General features: G+C 44.3%; 1 protein-coding gene across 3 annotated transcripts in view; it reads right to left on the reverse strand.

The window, feature by feature from the left end:
* The window catches only part of carmil2 (capping protein regulator and myosin 1 linker 2), an 87,267-nt gene extending 74,062 nt beyond the window's left edge, over positions 1 to 13,205 (reverse strand). For 2 of the 3 annotated variants that reach the window (XM_083762376.1, XM_083762375.1), the window contains exons 1-11: positions 13,164 to 13,205; positions 10,738 to 10,788; positions 9,006 to 9,065; positions 6,457 to 6,578; positions 3,855 to 3,949; positions 2,910 to 2,980; positions 2,738 to 2,811; positions 2,427 to 2,502; positions 1,502 to 1,590; positions 398 to 492; positions 1 to 43 (exon numbers count right to left, since the gene is read on the reverse strand). The exon at positions 1 to 43 is cut by the window's left edge and continues 44 nt beyond it. In XM_083762376.1, the coding sequence (XP_083618502.1) occupies positions 1 to 43; positions 398 to 492; positions 1,502 to 1,590; positions 2,427 to 2,502; positions 2,738 to 2,811; positions 2,910 to 2,980; positions 3,855 to 3,949; positions 6,457 to 6,578; positions 9,006 to 9,065; positions 10,738 to 10,764 (752 nt within the window). In that variant the 5' untranslated portion in view covers positions 10,765 to 10,788; positions 13,164 to 13,205. Of the gene's footprint in view, positions 44 to 397; positions 493 to 1,501; positions 1,591 to 2,426; positions 2,503 to 2,737; positions 2,812 to 2,909; positions 2,981 to 3,854; positions 3,950 to 6,456; positions 6,579 to 9,005; positions 9,066 to 9,451; positions 9,490 to 10,737; positions 10,789 to 13,163 lie in introns of those variants that run through there. The other variant, XM_083762377.1, reaches the window with a different exon arrangement.
* Between the last annotated feature and the right edge of the window lie 275 nt (positions 13,206 to 13,480).

A 13,480-nucleotide genomic window follows, 5' to 3' on the forward strand; every position in this document is an offset into this window, starting at 1 on the left:
CCCGAGGGGAGATTTCCCAACTCTTGACTTAAAGCTATTACACCTGGGGGACAAAAACACACATGCAGTGGGGGCAAAGAAGTCTTTTCAGGAACTTCTGCGTTTAGCAAAGTCCAGCTCTCAGCGTTTTATACACTGAACAGCATTTTCCCGCCGTTCTTCCAAAAGAACGCACCCAGGGCTGTATTTCGCGTGTCTTAAGTACCAGGTCTTATTCCCTTACTTGAGTAAACTAAAGACCTGGAGGCGTGACCAATGCCATTTGGCTATTCTGAGTGGCCAAAGAGCATTGATCACGCCTCCAGGTCTTTAGTTTACTCAAGTTAGGGAATAAGACCTGGTACTTAACACACGCAAAATACAGCCCCCAGTCTGTAAAGACCTTACACCCACAAACCTTTGTCTTCGATGTGATTGGCAGAGAGGTTCAAAGAGTGGAGAGAGGAGGAGGTGTGCTCTCGCAGGGAAGCCGCCATCTTGAGAGCAAACTCCCTGAAACGAAAATACCGTCACTATATAGTCACCTTATTCAAAGGGTTTCCAGTTTACCATGCAGTGTCTGCTTTTAATAATAACTTTGAGCTTGTTTTCAAAGTGTAGTTGCTTATTTGGTCTTGCTTCCTAATCTAACTATAAATTGCACCAAGTCTCTGTACATGGTTGTAATCCACGTAACTCGAGAACCGTCCGCCCCACCTACATCAAATTCGACACACGCGTTCCACACCCCCTGAGGGAGTGCAGTGCCCACCACCCAAAAAGGCCTCCTCTGCCCGGTCTCTGGACAGTGTCCATATATGGAGCTGGCCTGTTCTGACATCATTCTGACGTCTGCATAGACTCCATATTTGGGCATGGCTGACAAAGAACTCCACATATGGGCATAGGGCAAGGGACACAGACATAATATCTCCAACAGGAGCACCGCTCTAATGTTGTTTAAACCAGTTCCCATATTTCTATGTATTTGTCCGCAGACCACCATCTGAAAATATGTTGTGTCAGTGACGCATGATTTGGGATCGCACTGGAATACACACCACGCCCCCGAGGCGCTGCTATAGAGTCCAGACTGTCTCGAAAGAGTTTATAAATAGATGTCTCCCTCCCTCCCTTCTCTCCCTCTCAAGCAAGAACTGTTGCGACCCTGCCTGCTCCTGCTGCTAGCTAGGGTTCATGGTGTTGACCAAAACATTATGTTTTATCGAGCCCGGTCAGATTTGGCATCACAGTTTGGTTCGGTAATCTCTCAGTGCAACTGAGGTCCAAATTGTTCAGATTGGTGCAGACTGCAGGGGGAAGATCATAGGGGTAACTAAGACACTCCCCTCTCTGCAGTCTATTTATGAGCAGGCTACACAAAAAATTGTCAGTGATGTTACCCATGTTTTAAATGGAGTTTGTACTTCTGCCCTCTGGGAGAAGGCACGCACGCACGCACGCACGCACGCACGCACTCACGCACTCACGCATGCACACACCGTCGCACGCACGCACTCACGGTTTGATGCTGCTGGCCTCCAGCGAGAGCTCCTCCAGACTGGGAGACCTGGAGAGCAGGAGGACAAGCTGCTGCTGTAGCTCTGATGACTGAACGGACGGACGGACGGGCAGGCGGGCAGACAGACAGACAGACAGACATCAACACATAATTAACCCATTCTGACCCGAGATCAGATTCATACGAGGTTTCCGCCGGACACACACTGGTCTGATGGACCCATTCTGACCTGAGATCAGATTCTAAAAATGTCAGTCGCTCTTCGATTTTTCAAAAATAGCAGACCTACAAGCTCGTATCGCGCCACTCGGTGGCGCGATATGAGCTTGTAGATCTGCTATTTTTAAATAGATAAAGCATAACATGATGCTGACACCAAAATGGGTGCCCGGTCAGAATGGGTTAAAACATTATACAGAGACTAAGAAAGAGAGAAGATGGGTGGGGTTCTGAGAGGTTAAAACAGGAGGGAGGATCGCCGTGCCCACCCTGCCCACCACCACCACGAAGGTCGTGGGTTCGAATCAACCGCCTTTGCCTGGACAACACAATTGGCCCGTGGGTGACATTGGTCATTGCAAGTACTGGTACAGGCTGGGGGCGGGGCATGCACTTGTACTGGTACAGGCTGGGGGGCGGGGCATGCACTTGTACTGGTACAGGATGGGGGCGGGGCATGCACTTGTACTGGTACAGGCTGGGGGCGGGGCATGCACTTGTACTGGTACAGGATGGGGGCGGGGCATGCACTTGTACTGGTACAGGCTGGGGGCGGGGCATGCACTTGCCAGCGGGGAGTGTTGGGCGGGAGGAGTGGGACGAGGACAGCCCGACTAAACTGGGAAGAAAAAGAGGTCAAAATGATTCTCTAAATTAAAATGAAAAAATAAAAATAAATCCTGGGGACTAATAGCCAAGCGCATACCAGCTTGATGTCTCTGCAGGAGATCTTGGTAAACCACTGGTTGAAAGAGACCGCTGCAACCGCTACTGCCAAGTCCCTGGGAGAGGAGAGGAGAGGAGAGGAGAGGAGAGGAGAGGAGAGGAGAGGAGAGGAGAGGAGAGGAGAGGAGAGGAGAGGAGAGGAGAGGAGAGGAGAGGAGAGGAGACTTTGAAGCTCAACATTTTTCTTCCTTCTTTGCACTGCTAAACGCCTACATTGTAAATTGTAGAACACGAGGAGAGCAAGAAGGAAAAGGCTGCAAAGGCCCGGCGAAGGTTAAGGAGATAACTCACTTGTTGTCCAAGTGGTTGAAGTCCAGCAGATTGAATTCTCGACATTGGTGGACGTGGTAGATGTTGTCAACATCCTGGCAATAGAATTAACAAATCGGTAAGAATCTTATAACTTTGACTTTAATGCAGCTGGTCGGTCTATAAGGTGTTGATGAGGTTGTGCTGCACTCACCCACTGGATCTCCTCTCTACAGGGCAGCTCGTTGAAGTCACACAGAGCTGCATAGGTGTCAGAGAACCCTCCTGGAGAGCACATGCATCACATGCAGACGCACGCACACACACACACACACACACACACACACACACACACACACACACACACACACACACATACACACACACACACACACACACACACACACACACACACACACACACACACACACACACACACTCTGACAAGTGTCCAAATAGACCCGTTTGATTCCATTTGTACACTCATTGTGCACTCTTAAATTGACACTAAGGAATTTACTGTGCCAGAGGTGTAACTTCTAAAAGAAATGAATGATAGGTTCTGTTAGTCATGGAATGGAAAGCCTCGCTAGTGGCCATGACCTTGGCTGGAAAACTTGGAAGTCACTATATATGCGTGACCGTGGAACTAAAAACATCTCTATCTGAGATTGATACGGACTCGAAGAAGAAAAAGTCACAATGTGTCAAAGTGCTTCTGAGATGAATACGTCCCTATACCTACCACAGGATGCAGACTGGGCCTCCAATAGTTCCTCCTCCTGACTATAGATGAATACGTCCCTATACCTACCACAGGATGCAGACTGGGCCTCCAATAGTTCCTCCTCCTGACTATAGATGAATACGTCCCTATACCTACCACAGGATGCAGACTGGGCCTCCAATAGTTCCTCCTCCTGACTATAGATGAATACGTCCCTATACCTACCACAGCATACAGACTGGGCCTCCAATAGTTCCTCCTCCTGACTATAGATAAATACATCCCTATACCTACCACAGGATACAGACTGGGCCTCCAATAGTTCCTCCTCCTGACTATAGATAAATACATCCCTATACCTACCACAGCATACAGACTGGGCCTCCAATAGTTCCTCCACCTTACTATAGATGAATACGTCCCTATACCTACCACAGGATACAGACTGGGCCTCCAATAGTTCCTCCTCCTGACTGGTCATCTTCCACAGTCTCTCCTGGAGATCTGGAGGAATCTTTAAAAGCCTCCTTTGCGCGTGAACGCAGGCATGCATGCAGGCACGCAGGCACACACACACACACACACACACACACACACACACACACACACACACACACACACACACACACACACACACACACACACACACACACACACACACACACACACACACACACACAGACACACACACCAAGGCATGTAAGATGTCCCTACAGAAGACACGGCTCAACCATGCTGATAGGTTTTATTGACGCTTCCAAGGCCTTTGACCGAATTAACCACTACAAGCTCTTTGTCAAACTGAAGCAGAGGGGTGTGCCTGGATGCATTATACGCATCCTGGCATACTGGTATGCCAAGCAGAGCATGCAGGTAACGTGGGGGAACAGCCTGTCCTCCCCCTTCAGTGTAGGCAATGGGGTGAGGCAGGGGGGGCTGCTGTCCCCCGTCCTCTTCAATCTGTATATGGATGACCTGTCAAGGCTGCTGGGAGGGTGTAGGACTGGCTGCATGATAGGTAACACTTTGATCAACCATTTTATGTATGCCGATGATTTGGCCATTGTTTCCCCGTGTAGTGCTGGGTTCCAGCAGCTACTGAACATTTGCTCTCAGTATGGGGTCACGTATGACATCAAATACAATGCCAAAAAGAGTGTGGTAGTCATTTGCAGGACCAAGGGGGATCAGAAACAGCATTTCCCTGTGTTCTACTTGTCGGATCAAACCCTCTCTGTTTGTAGCAGCTGTAAATATTTGGGGCACATCATTACAGATAAGATGGAAGATGATGCTGACATGTATAGACAGCGTAGAATGTCCAAGCCAATATGTTAGCCAGGAAATTTCACTACTGTTCAGTTGAGGTCAAGGTGAACCTATTTAGAGCGTACTGCACCCCGCTGTATACAGCCCCCTTATGGGTGAACTATAACAAAGAGAGTCTGCGCAAGCTAAAGGTGGCTTATAACGATGCTCTCAGGATTCTCCTGAAGAAGCCTAGGGGTGGCAGTGCTAGTCAGCTCTTCTGCGACTCTGGTCTAACCACCTTCCAGGCTCTCTTGAGAAACCTCATGTTCAGCTTTAAAAGCAGACTTGATGGGTCACTTAACAACGTGATTAAGATGTTGACTAATCCCAGGTTTAGCACTGTTAGATACCGCTCCTTGATGTGGAAACATTGGTACGAGTGCCTCTTTTTTTACGAGAGAGTTTTAGAGTTTTATGAACCAATGGATTTATTTGTAACTGTTTTGTATGTTTTTAATTGTCGTTTGTCATCTACTGGCTACGGCTGTCAATAAAGTTTCATTCATTCTCTGAAGGAACTGTTCTCAAGAACGTACATCATTCGATAGCAAATGAAGGCTCTATAAAGTGGACTGTGGGAAAACTAAAATCTATAAAGGAGTCACTTGTGTATCTGATACAACCCACTACTAATTATCTAGGTTTCTCATTGAAACGTATGTTGAGTATATTGTAAACAGACTGAGTACACCATGCATTTCACTATACTGTGTAGATATACTTGCAGGTGGAATTGCTAGGCCACAGCTTGGGTGCAGGTTTATTTCCTGTCTGCAGCTACTGATATTCACGAACACTGCAACCAGAAATAAACTGGAACCCATTTATAATGTTGCCCAGGTTGCTAGGCAGGTTGCTATGTCCCTCCAGGTACAAGGCGAAATGCGCGCGCACCCCATTGGAATCCACTCATTATGATTTCTTTCCTGCCTGTTTTCTCTGAAGAATACTCCAAAATCAGTTTTTTGTCAAATCCATCCGGCGTTCCGATCCCATTTGCGGCCGACATATTACCGTTTCTGGCGAAAGATAAACGACATCGCCAGCTGCTAGACTACAATGTGCTTTCAGTTTAGTCTCTGTGAAGCGTGTGACACACAGAAGAGGGGCTCATATACAGTACAGTTGATGTGAAGCATGGCGCAGAGGTACCCAATGACCACTAGAGGGAGCAGCTCTCAAAGTATATATATATATTATCAACTAATTTAGATGAGATATATATATAATATAATGTGGCTGTGTAGTAAAGTACGTAAATAAGCCTGCAGCACTTTCTGTAGCTCTTGCCCTAGCCTCGATGACCAGGTTAATTTGTAGACCTGGCATCCTATAGTTTTTTATAGTTTCAATGTAGAGATTTTTTATTTCGTTTTTGTAGGAATTCTACTGTTATAGACTGATGATAGGTTCTTGGTTTACTAAAGCCTAAAGGCCTATGCATACTCCAGTTTTAGGTGATAAGGTGACCAACCTTACTAACCGTGGTTAGTAAAAAAAAATTGAGAGATGTGTTTGTGTGAGCGGTGAGTCACTTATCACCGCGGCGAGACGTCATGTTGTAGTTTTCGGTGGTCACCAAAAGCTGGAGTATGAATAGGCCTCTATGATTCTATATGACTATTGCTATGCATTTGATGAATTACATTGCGTGTGGTTTCCTTGCTTACTGTAACTCGCTCTGGATTAAGAGCGTCTGCTAAATGTGAATTGTAAGGCCTACCCGGGTGAGGAGTCAGGGAAGATCTTCTTCAGAGACGTGGTCATGTGACTGACCATGGCCTCCAGGTCTTGGACACACGACACGCTGAAAGAAAACGTCTGTCTGTCCGTCTCCAAGACCACCTGAGGAAAACAGACAGACAGACAGACAGACAGACAGACAGACAGACAGACAGACAGACAGACAGACAGACAGACAGACAGACAGACAGACAGACAGACAACCTTTAGTGTGATGTCACGAGACCTGGGCACGAGACATGGGCACCATATAGGGGCTTTCCCCATGTATGGGGATTTTTAGTGATACACTGACTGACTGACGGGAAATGCATGATTCCATAGTTAACTGTGACCTTTGCGGCAACCACAGTGGTTACCATGAGACTGTCACAATATGATCATATATTGGCGTTCCCATATATGGGCTTAATATTAATAAGGGTTGAATTGGGGGTGGGAAGTGAGGACGCTGGCGTCGACTGTTCGCCGCTTCACCTCCCAATGTATGAATGAATGAACCATTGTAAGTGCTTTGAGTAGGCACATAGTGCATAGAAAAGCGCCATACAAATGCAATTCATTATTATTATTATAATATTGATCACAGTCATGGTTCTCCATATATGGGGCTGGGCATAACAGATGTAAAAAGAAAATCACGTTTTCACACATCCTCCTATTTCCCGTCACAGAGACTGGCAGAGTAAAAACAATACTCGCTCTGGTGGGCGCAAAGTGTAGCTACTTTTGTGAATGTAATAGTTTTATGAGGTTAATATTGCTATATGTTTGTAACCGTCTTAGAAAAATGAGGTGGCGAAAGCTTGACCTGCATAGCAACAGTCAACAATCGCTTTTTGGGGTGGGATTTAGCCAAGGGCTATTTATCCTGTGTATCCTGTATGAGTCCTTTCTCCTCACCTGATTGGATAAAATCGGTATCCCAAACTGAAAATCTATTTTCTGTTTACTGAAGAGCTGGAGAGACAGGAGACCCCGGTTACTGAACAAACACCATCTATCTATAGCAAGGATTACCATCATTAGACAGCCAGTCATTTAGGGGCATAAACAACAAGTTGAAGTCTATGCACATAGCTGTGCATGTTCACATCGTGTGTATTACTTAATATCATGTATTACTTTAATAAGACATTACATGTACTGTAATTCTCCAATCTGTTAATAAATACTTCAATCAATCAATCAACAAGAACATGTAAAAACAATAAATGACGTAAAAGAGCAAACGGAGTAGAGGAAAGCAAATACAAAAACACACAATTAGTAAAACCTGTGTTACCCTACTATTTGTGCCAATATATGGCTGTCGTGAAGAAAGGTCTGTATTTAGCTTGCTATATTTTAAGTCCTTGTTTGTTTTGTTGTTCTTTAGGTGGGACATAATCTGTGCCGTTTAATTTTATGAATGAGAGCGGAAATCCAGTCTGTGTGTGTGTGTGTGTGTGTGTGTGTGTGTGTGTGTGTGTGTGTGTGTGTGTGTGTGTGTGTGTGTGTGTGTGTGTGGTATGAGTATGAGTATGAGTATGAGTCAGAGCAAGGGGAAAGCATTCATGTAGGTGAGTGGATGGAAAATGACAGTTATAGCCTATTCACATTTCCAGTGTTGGGCAGTAGCTTAGCAGTAGCTAGCATTACAGGCTGGTAAAAGAGGCTATAAGTATAAGCCATTAGCTTGGGGGTGTTATAGCATAACTACTTTCAGTTAATTAGGCTACTGTAGTTTAAGTTGGGCTATTTCTACCCCCACATGTAGCTGAAAAATTCTACACCACAGCCTACATTTTCACTTTTCTGTGGCATATACATATATAAAATGATGGACAAAATGCACTCAAAACTCATGCTAGTTCTTTTTTTTTTTAATTAAATTTTTATCCCACGATTTTGTAACCCAGTTTTCTTTTCACCCAGTGCCAATTATCTAATGTAATCCTGGGCGCTACACTTCCTCTGCCAACCTGGGGGGGGCAGCGGACTGACCTCATGCCTCCTTCTATGCATGAGGAGTCCAAGCTGCTTCTTTTCACCTGACAGAGGGGAATTTCCCCGGCCGGACGTAGCGCGTGGAAGGGACACGTTATTCCGACCAGTTCCTTTCCCCTCCATCAGGCGCCCCGGCTGGCCAGGGGGAGGTAGTTTTAGAGACCAGGATTACGGCATGTTTTTGTGAGGGTATCTACCCTAGGGGACACGGGGAGAACATGCAAACTCCACACAGAAAGGCCCTATCGCCAACCCCCGCCTCGGGTATGGGCACTGATGACGCGGAGGAGGGAACACGCCGCCAGTGCCCACAGTGTCCCCAGCGGGAATCGAACCCAGGACCTTCTAGCTGTGAGGCGACAGCACTACCAACTGTGCCACCGTGCCCCAAAACTCATGCTAGTTTTGAGTGCATTTTGTCCATCACAGAGACAACTATCCATACATTTCAGCCGTATATTTAGTTTGTTGTCTGTATGCTGTGCGTGCGTGCGCCGCGCTTGCGCGTGTACGTGTATGTGTGTATGTGTGTGTGTGTACCTGTGAGATGCTGTGGATGTTAATGGAGCATATCTCAAGGTAGCTAAAAGAACTCTCCACCTGTAAATGCGCACGCACGCACACACACACACACACACACACACACACACACACACACACACACACACACACACACACACACACACCTCTGTCAAATACAGATAGGTGATAAACAGACATACATAATTAGATAAAGTGAATAAGAAGAAGAAAAAGTAGCGATGCAGACACATATGCTGTATATAGATACACATTTATAGCAAAAATGTAGATCCGTAGACACAAACACATACGACCTATAGATATGAAGTCAAATTCCCAGTGAGCGTTAATCAATTTGTCACTGAGAAAATACCAAATAAATGTAAGCATGCCTGTAGGCTCACTGAACACTGAGGAATGCATACTGTGTACAAACATACATGCAGAACAGCCATAATACATACATGTGCAGCTAGCTATAGTTCCAGTCAGTCAGTCAGTCAGTCAGTAGCTAGTGAAGTGAATAGTGACTTGTGTTTCTCCAGGAAAAAACAAACAGAGAGAGAGAGAGAGGGAGGGGAGACTGAACTATGGAGGAAAAGTCAGATAAGTGGCTTACGTGGTGTCGCTGTGCGTGCGTGCGTGCGTGTGCATGTGCGTGTCATGGTCACAGCCACCGAAACTTAAATAGGGAAACGTATTTCTCCCTCTCACACATACCACACACAGTCAGTCAGTCGCACACACACAAGGTTGTGCTATGTTTGTTCATAATTACACGCCGTATGTCCTTGACAATGTTATTTGCTAGAGATTGTTCTGTTGTTACAGGCTAAGTAAATATAGCAAAAGGATTTAATACGTCTTAATGTTAGCTCTAAAAAGGATTATTTTTCCATTTGAAGTCAAACTGTTTCAGGCCATGAGGGTGAATAGGAAGATTGGACTAAAAACTAATCTCTTCTTTCCCACAGTCCACAAACATCATTATTGTATTGTTGTTCAAATTGAATTAAAACTAGAGATGTCCCGATACTGTATCAGTATCGGCAAATATCGTATCGGCCCTTATTTGTCATATCGGGTCATATCGGTATCGAATATGCCAGTCTAGTTCCACCGTTCCAACAAAGGGGTAGGGGTTGACACTATGGCAGGTAAATAAAATGTTTGGGCATGTGGAGTTTGCTTTCGAGTTGCCAAACTGCAATATGAGTGAGGAGTCTGCTATAAACACAACACGAGATATATAGCTAGATAGCTATAAAGACAACACGAGATCGATAAATAAAAATCTGAATCTTTTCCAAAATATCTGACAATGCATTGCAACGACGTGCATTGTGTGCACTATTCATTTATTATACAGTATAAGCCTATAAGGGCTTATGTGGTTAAATGGAAATGCATGACACTTGCATATTGGATGCAGTATTACTGCATAAAACATACGGTATGAAGACTCTTTACACTTTTCAGTCAGTCAGTCAGAGACAGACAGACAGACAGACAGACAGACAGCTCCCTGGAGACTCTCACAGAGGCCGTGCATCAATAAGGTCAGGCCAGTGGGGAAAAAGACACACTGAGCATTTACTGATCGATTTACCGTCTAAAGATCCATGAATCAACTCGACCCCTGGCTTTCCCCTGCCGTTATAGGCAAGCATTTTCAACAAAAACACTTGATAGTTCTACATGCCAAAATAGGAGACAGTTTAGTTTTTTTCTACGTGCGCACGCATCTTACCCTTGCTGGTTGTCTGCTTGTAACCATGAAACCTCTCCATAGACTTAGTACCTAGAGAGAGAGATTAAAATTAGCAGATACGGTGGCTCTACATTCAAGAAGGCTAAGGGCAGCGCCAGTTTCATCCCCTCTGCCATTAGGCTCCTTACCCTTTAAGACCTGGAACTAATCGCTCACCTTCACTTTTAACCACACCAAAGTTTCAAATAATGGTTACGGTAACCATTATATTAAACTTTAGTTGTGGCGCAAATCTTTTAATATATATTATTTCAGAGCAAACGTTTTTAACTCAAATCTTTGCTTAATTCTGGGGGGGGGTCCACTGGAACAACATATTTTCAGATGGGGGTCGGCGGCTAAATACATAATAGTTTGAGAACCACTGATATAGAAACTGTCAGGATTTAATTAGTAGAATTTGGTCTCGGTCTCAGGGTTAATATACAGAAACGAATGGACAAGAGGACAATGACAAGAACATGGAACAGGCAAAACGAGAGCACCCCCCGCTGGTATTTTGTAGCAACTACAGCATGAAATCAGAATAAACGCTGTTTAAAACCCATTTAGACCTGAGGCCAAAAGAAGTATTCTAAATGAGACAGTTTTCTGAAAAACCTATGTTTCTATGTCAGTGGTTCTCAAAGTATTTCATGTCAAGGACCCCAAAAACTATATGTAATTGAATCTGAAATCTGAATCTGAAAATATGACCCCCCAGAAGCAAAGATTTTAGTTAAAAATGTTACGTCACTCTGTATATGCCTGCAGTGACTCAATATACTATGTCATACAAATCACAACTCACTGAATTCCATAAAACTTAATTCAAGATTGTTTTGATATTATATACCGTTTAGAGAACTTTAGGCTGATGTCGATAGGTTATTGGTTTAGCCGGTACCAATATATGATCCTAGATTACTATTTCTACGCATTTGACGTAACTCGTACTTATACCTGCTTACTGTAAATTGCACTGGATGAAGAAGAGCGCCTATGGCCCAGGCCGTAGCGTAACGGTCTGGGCACCGGACTGGTTATCCAGTCGCAGTGTGCCGCGGGTTCGACTCCCGGACCCGACACGGCCTTTACTGCATGTCATCCCCCCATCTCTCTCCCGTTTCCTGTCAGCCTACTGTCTGTCCCTTCAAAAATCAATAAAAGGCGTAAGCCGCAAAAAAAAAAAAAAAAAAAAAAAGAAGAGCGCCTATATATACTAAAATGCCTAAATTGTAAATAGATCGCAATCCCAATATCTGACCACGATGCAATTTGGCCAACGTCGAGTCAGGCCAAGGTCAAGAAGGTCAATTATTGATAAGTTGTGAATTATTCATCATAGAGGGCATGAGACAGGATTTGAACGCTGTTCTTTGCATACCGTGCTGAGGTCAACATCAACACAGATCAACTATGGACACTTCTAGGATGCCCTGTATTGATTCTATGACATACTGCATCAATTGTAGATGTTGGTGGTTTACAAGGACCTCGTGTTCAAATGCTAAGCATCTTTTCTCATTGATTTATTATTCTAATTTAGTCACTGCCTGTTCCTCTATGCCTATTGCGCATATGCCTATTGCCTATTGTTTCTGACAGTAGTTACAACCATGCAGTGTAGTTTTTTATTTAGTTTTAGTCATAGTTTGTTCCTTTTGAATAAAATTCCATTTAGTTATATTTTAGTCAACATGAAATGTTTGTTTTAGTCTTGTTTTATTCCACTAAAAATCATAAGATTTTAGTCGACTAGATCTACAGTTGATTTAGTTGACTAAAATGTATTTAGGCGGGCCTTGGTGGCGTCGTAATAGATGATTTTAGACTTTGTAGATTGGCTGTTTTCAGCATGCAACCAGCTCCCAAGTGTGACACATTCTGAGATTTTAGATCAAGTGCAAGCAAACATAAAATGACTTTTCTTCTCCATTAGTCCCTCCCCAACATTGTACTCGTTTACTTTTTATTCGTTGATGAAATTGCCAATATATTTAGTCTTAGTTTTGGTCATCGTAGCTTAGCTTTTGTTTAGTTTTCTTCCGTGAAAAAAGGCAGTTGACGAAATGAACACTTGGTCCATGCCTATACAGATCCTGTCGCTCTAGAGACCATGTCGCACCATGACTCGCACATGGAGTCAAACGCAGTGTCATCTCAGCTGTTTCACTGAACAACTAGCATGAGTCATACATCATGCAATGACGAGGAGACAAGCTACACATGCCACTGGCCATTGTCTAATTCTGGAGAAGTTACTATTTTGGAGATGCAGGATTTCCATCTTAAGGGGCGATCATGGACCAACTTTATTTCTAATTATCCTCCTCTGGACTGCACCAATATTGTCTAGACTCTAGGTAGCTACATAATAATGCATGTTCTGAATATTATTAAACAATATGGTCTACCTCACTCACCAGAACCCTGCAGTGTGGTCTCCCCCGATGCTGGGTGGAATGGTTCAGTCCAACTGCCTTCATTAGACAAACGCTGTGGGGCTTCACCAGCTCTGAGATGTGCTCTGCTCGGGAGAGGACAAATATGACAGCATAACCACTGGATCTATAAGACTAGTAGACTACATTCTAAAAGTATCCCCACAGCATATAACCACTGGATCTATAAGACTTCTTCTGGTGCAACCTCTCCCTGCCAGTCTATAGTCTACACTCTACAGCGTTTGGGTGCCCAATTATTATTTTTTTTGGGTGGGGGTTCCCCAGTTCAAATATTA

This window comes from Protomyctophum parallelum (assembly GCF_964188405.1).
Source record: "Protomyctophum parallelum genome assembly, chromosome: 4".
NCBI classification, from domain to species: Eukaryota; Metazoa; Chordata; class Actinopteri; order Myctophiformes; family Myctophidae; genus Protomyctophum; species Protomyctophum parallelum.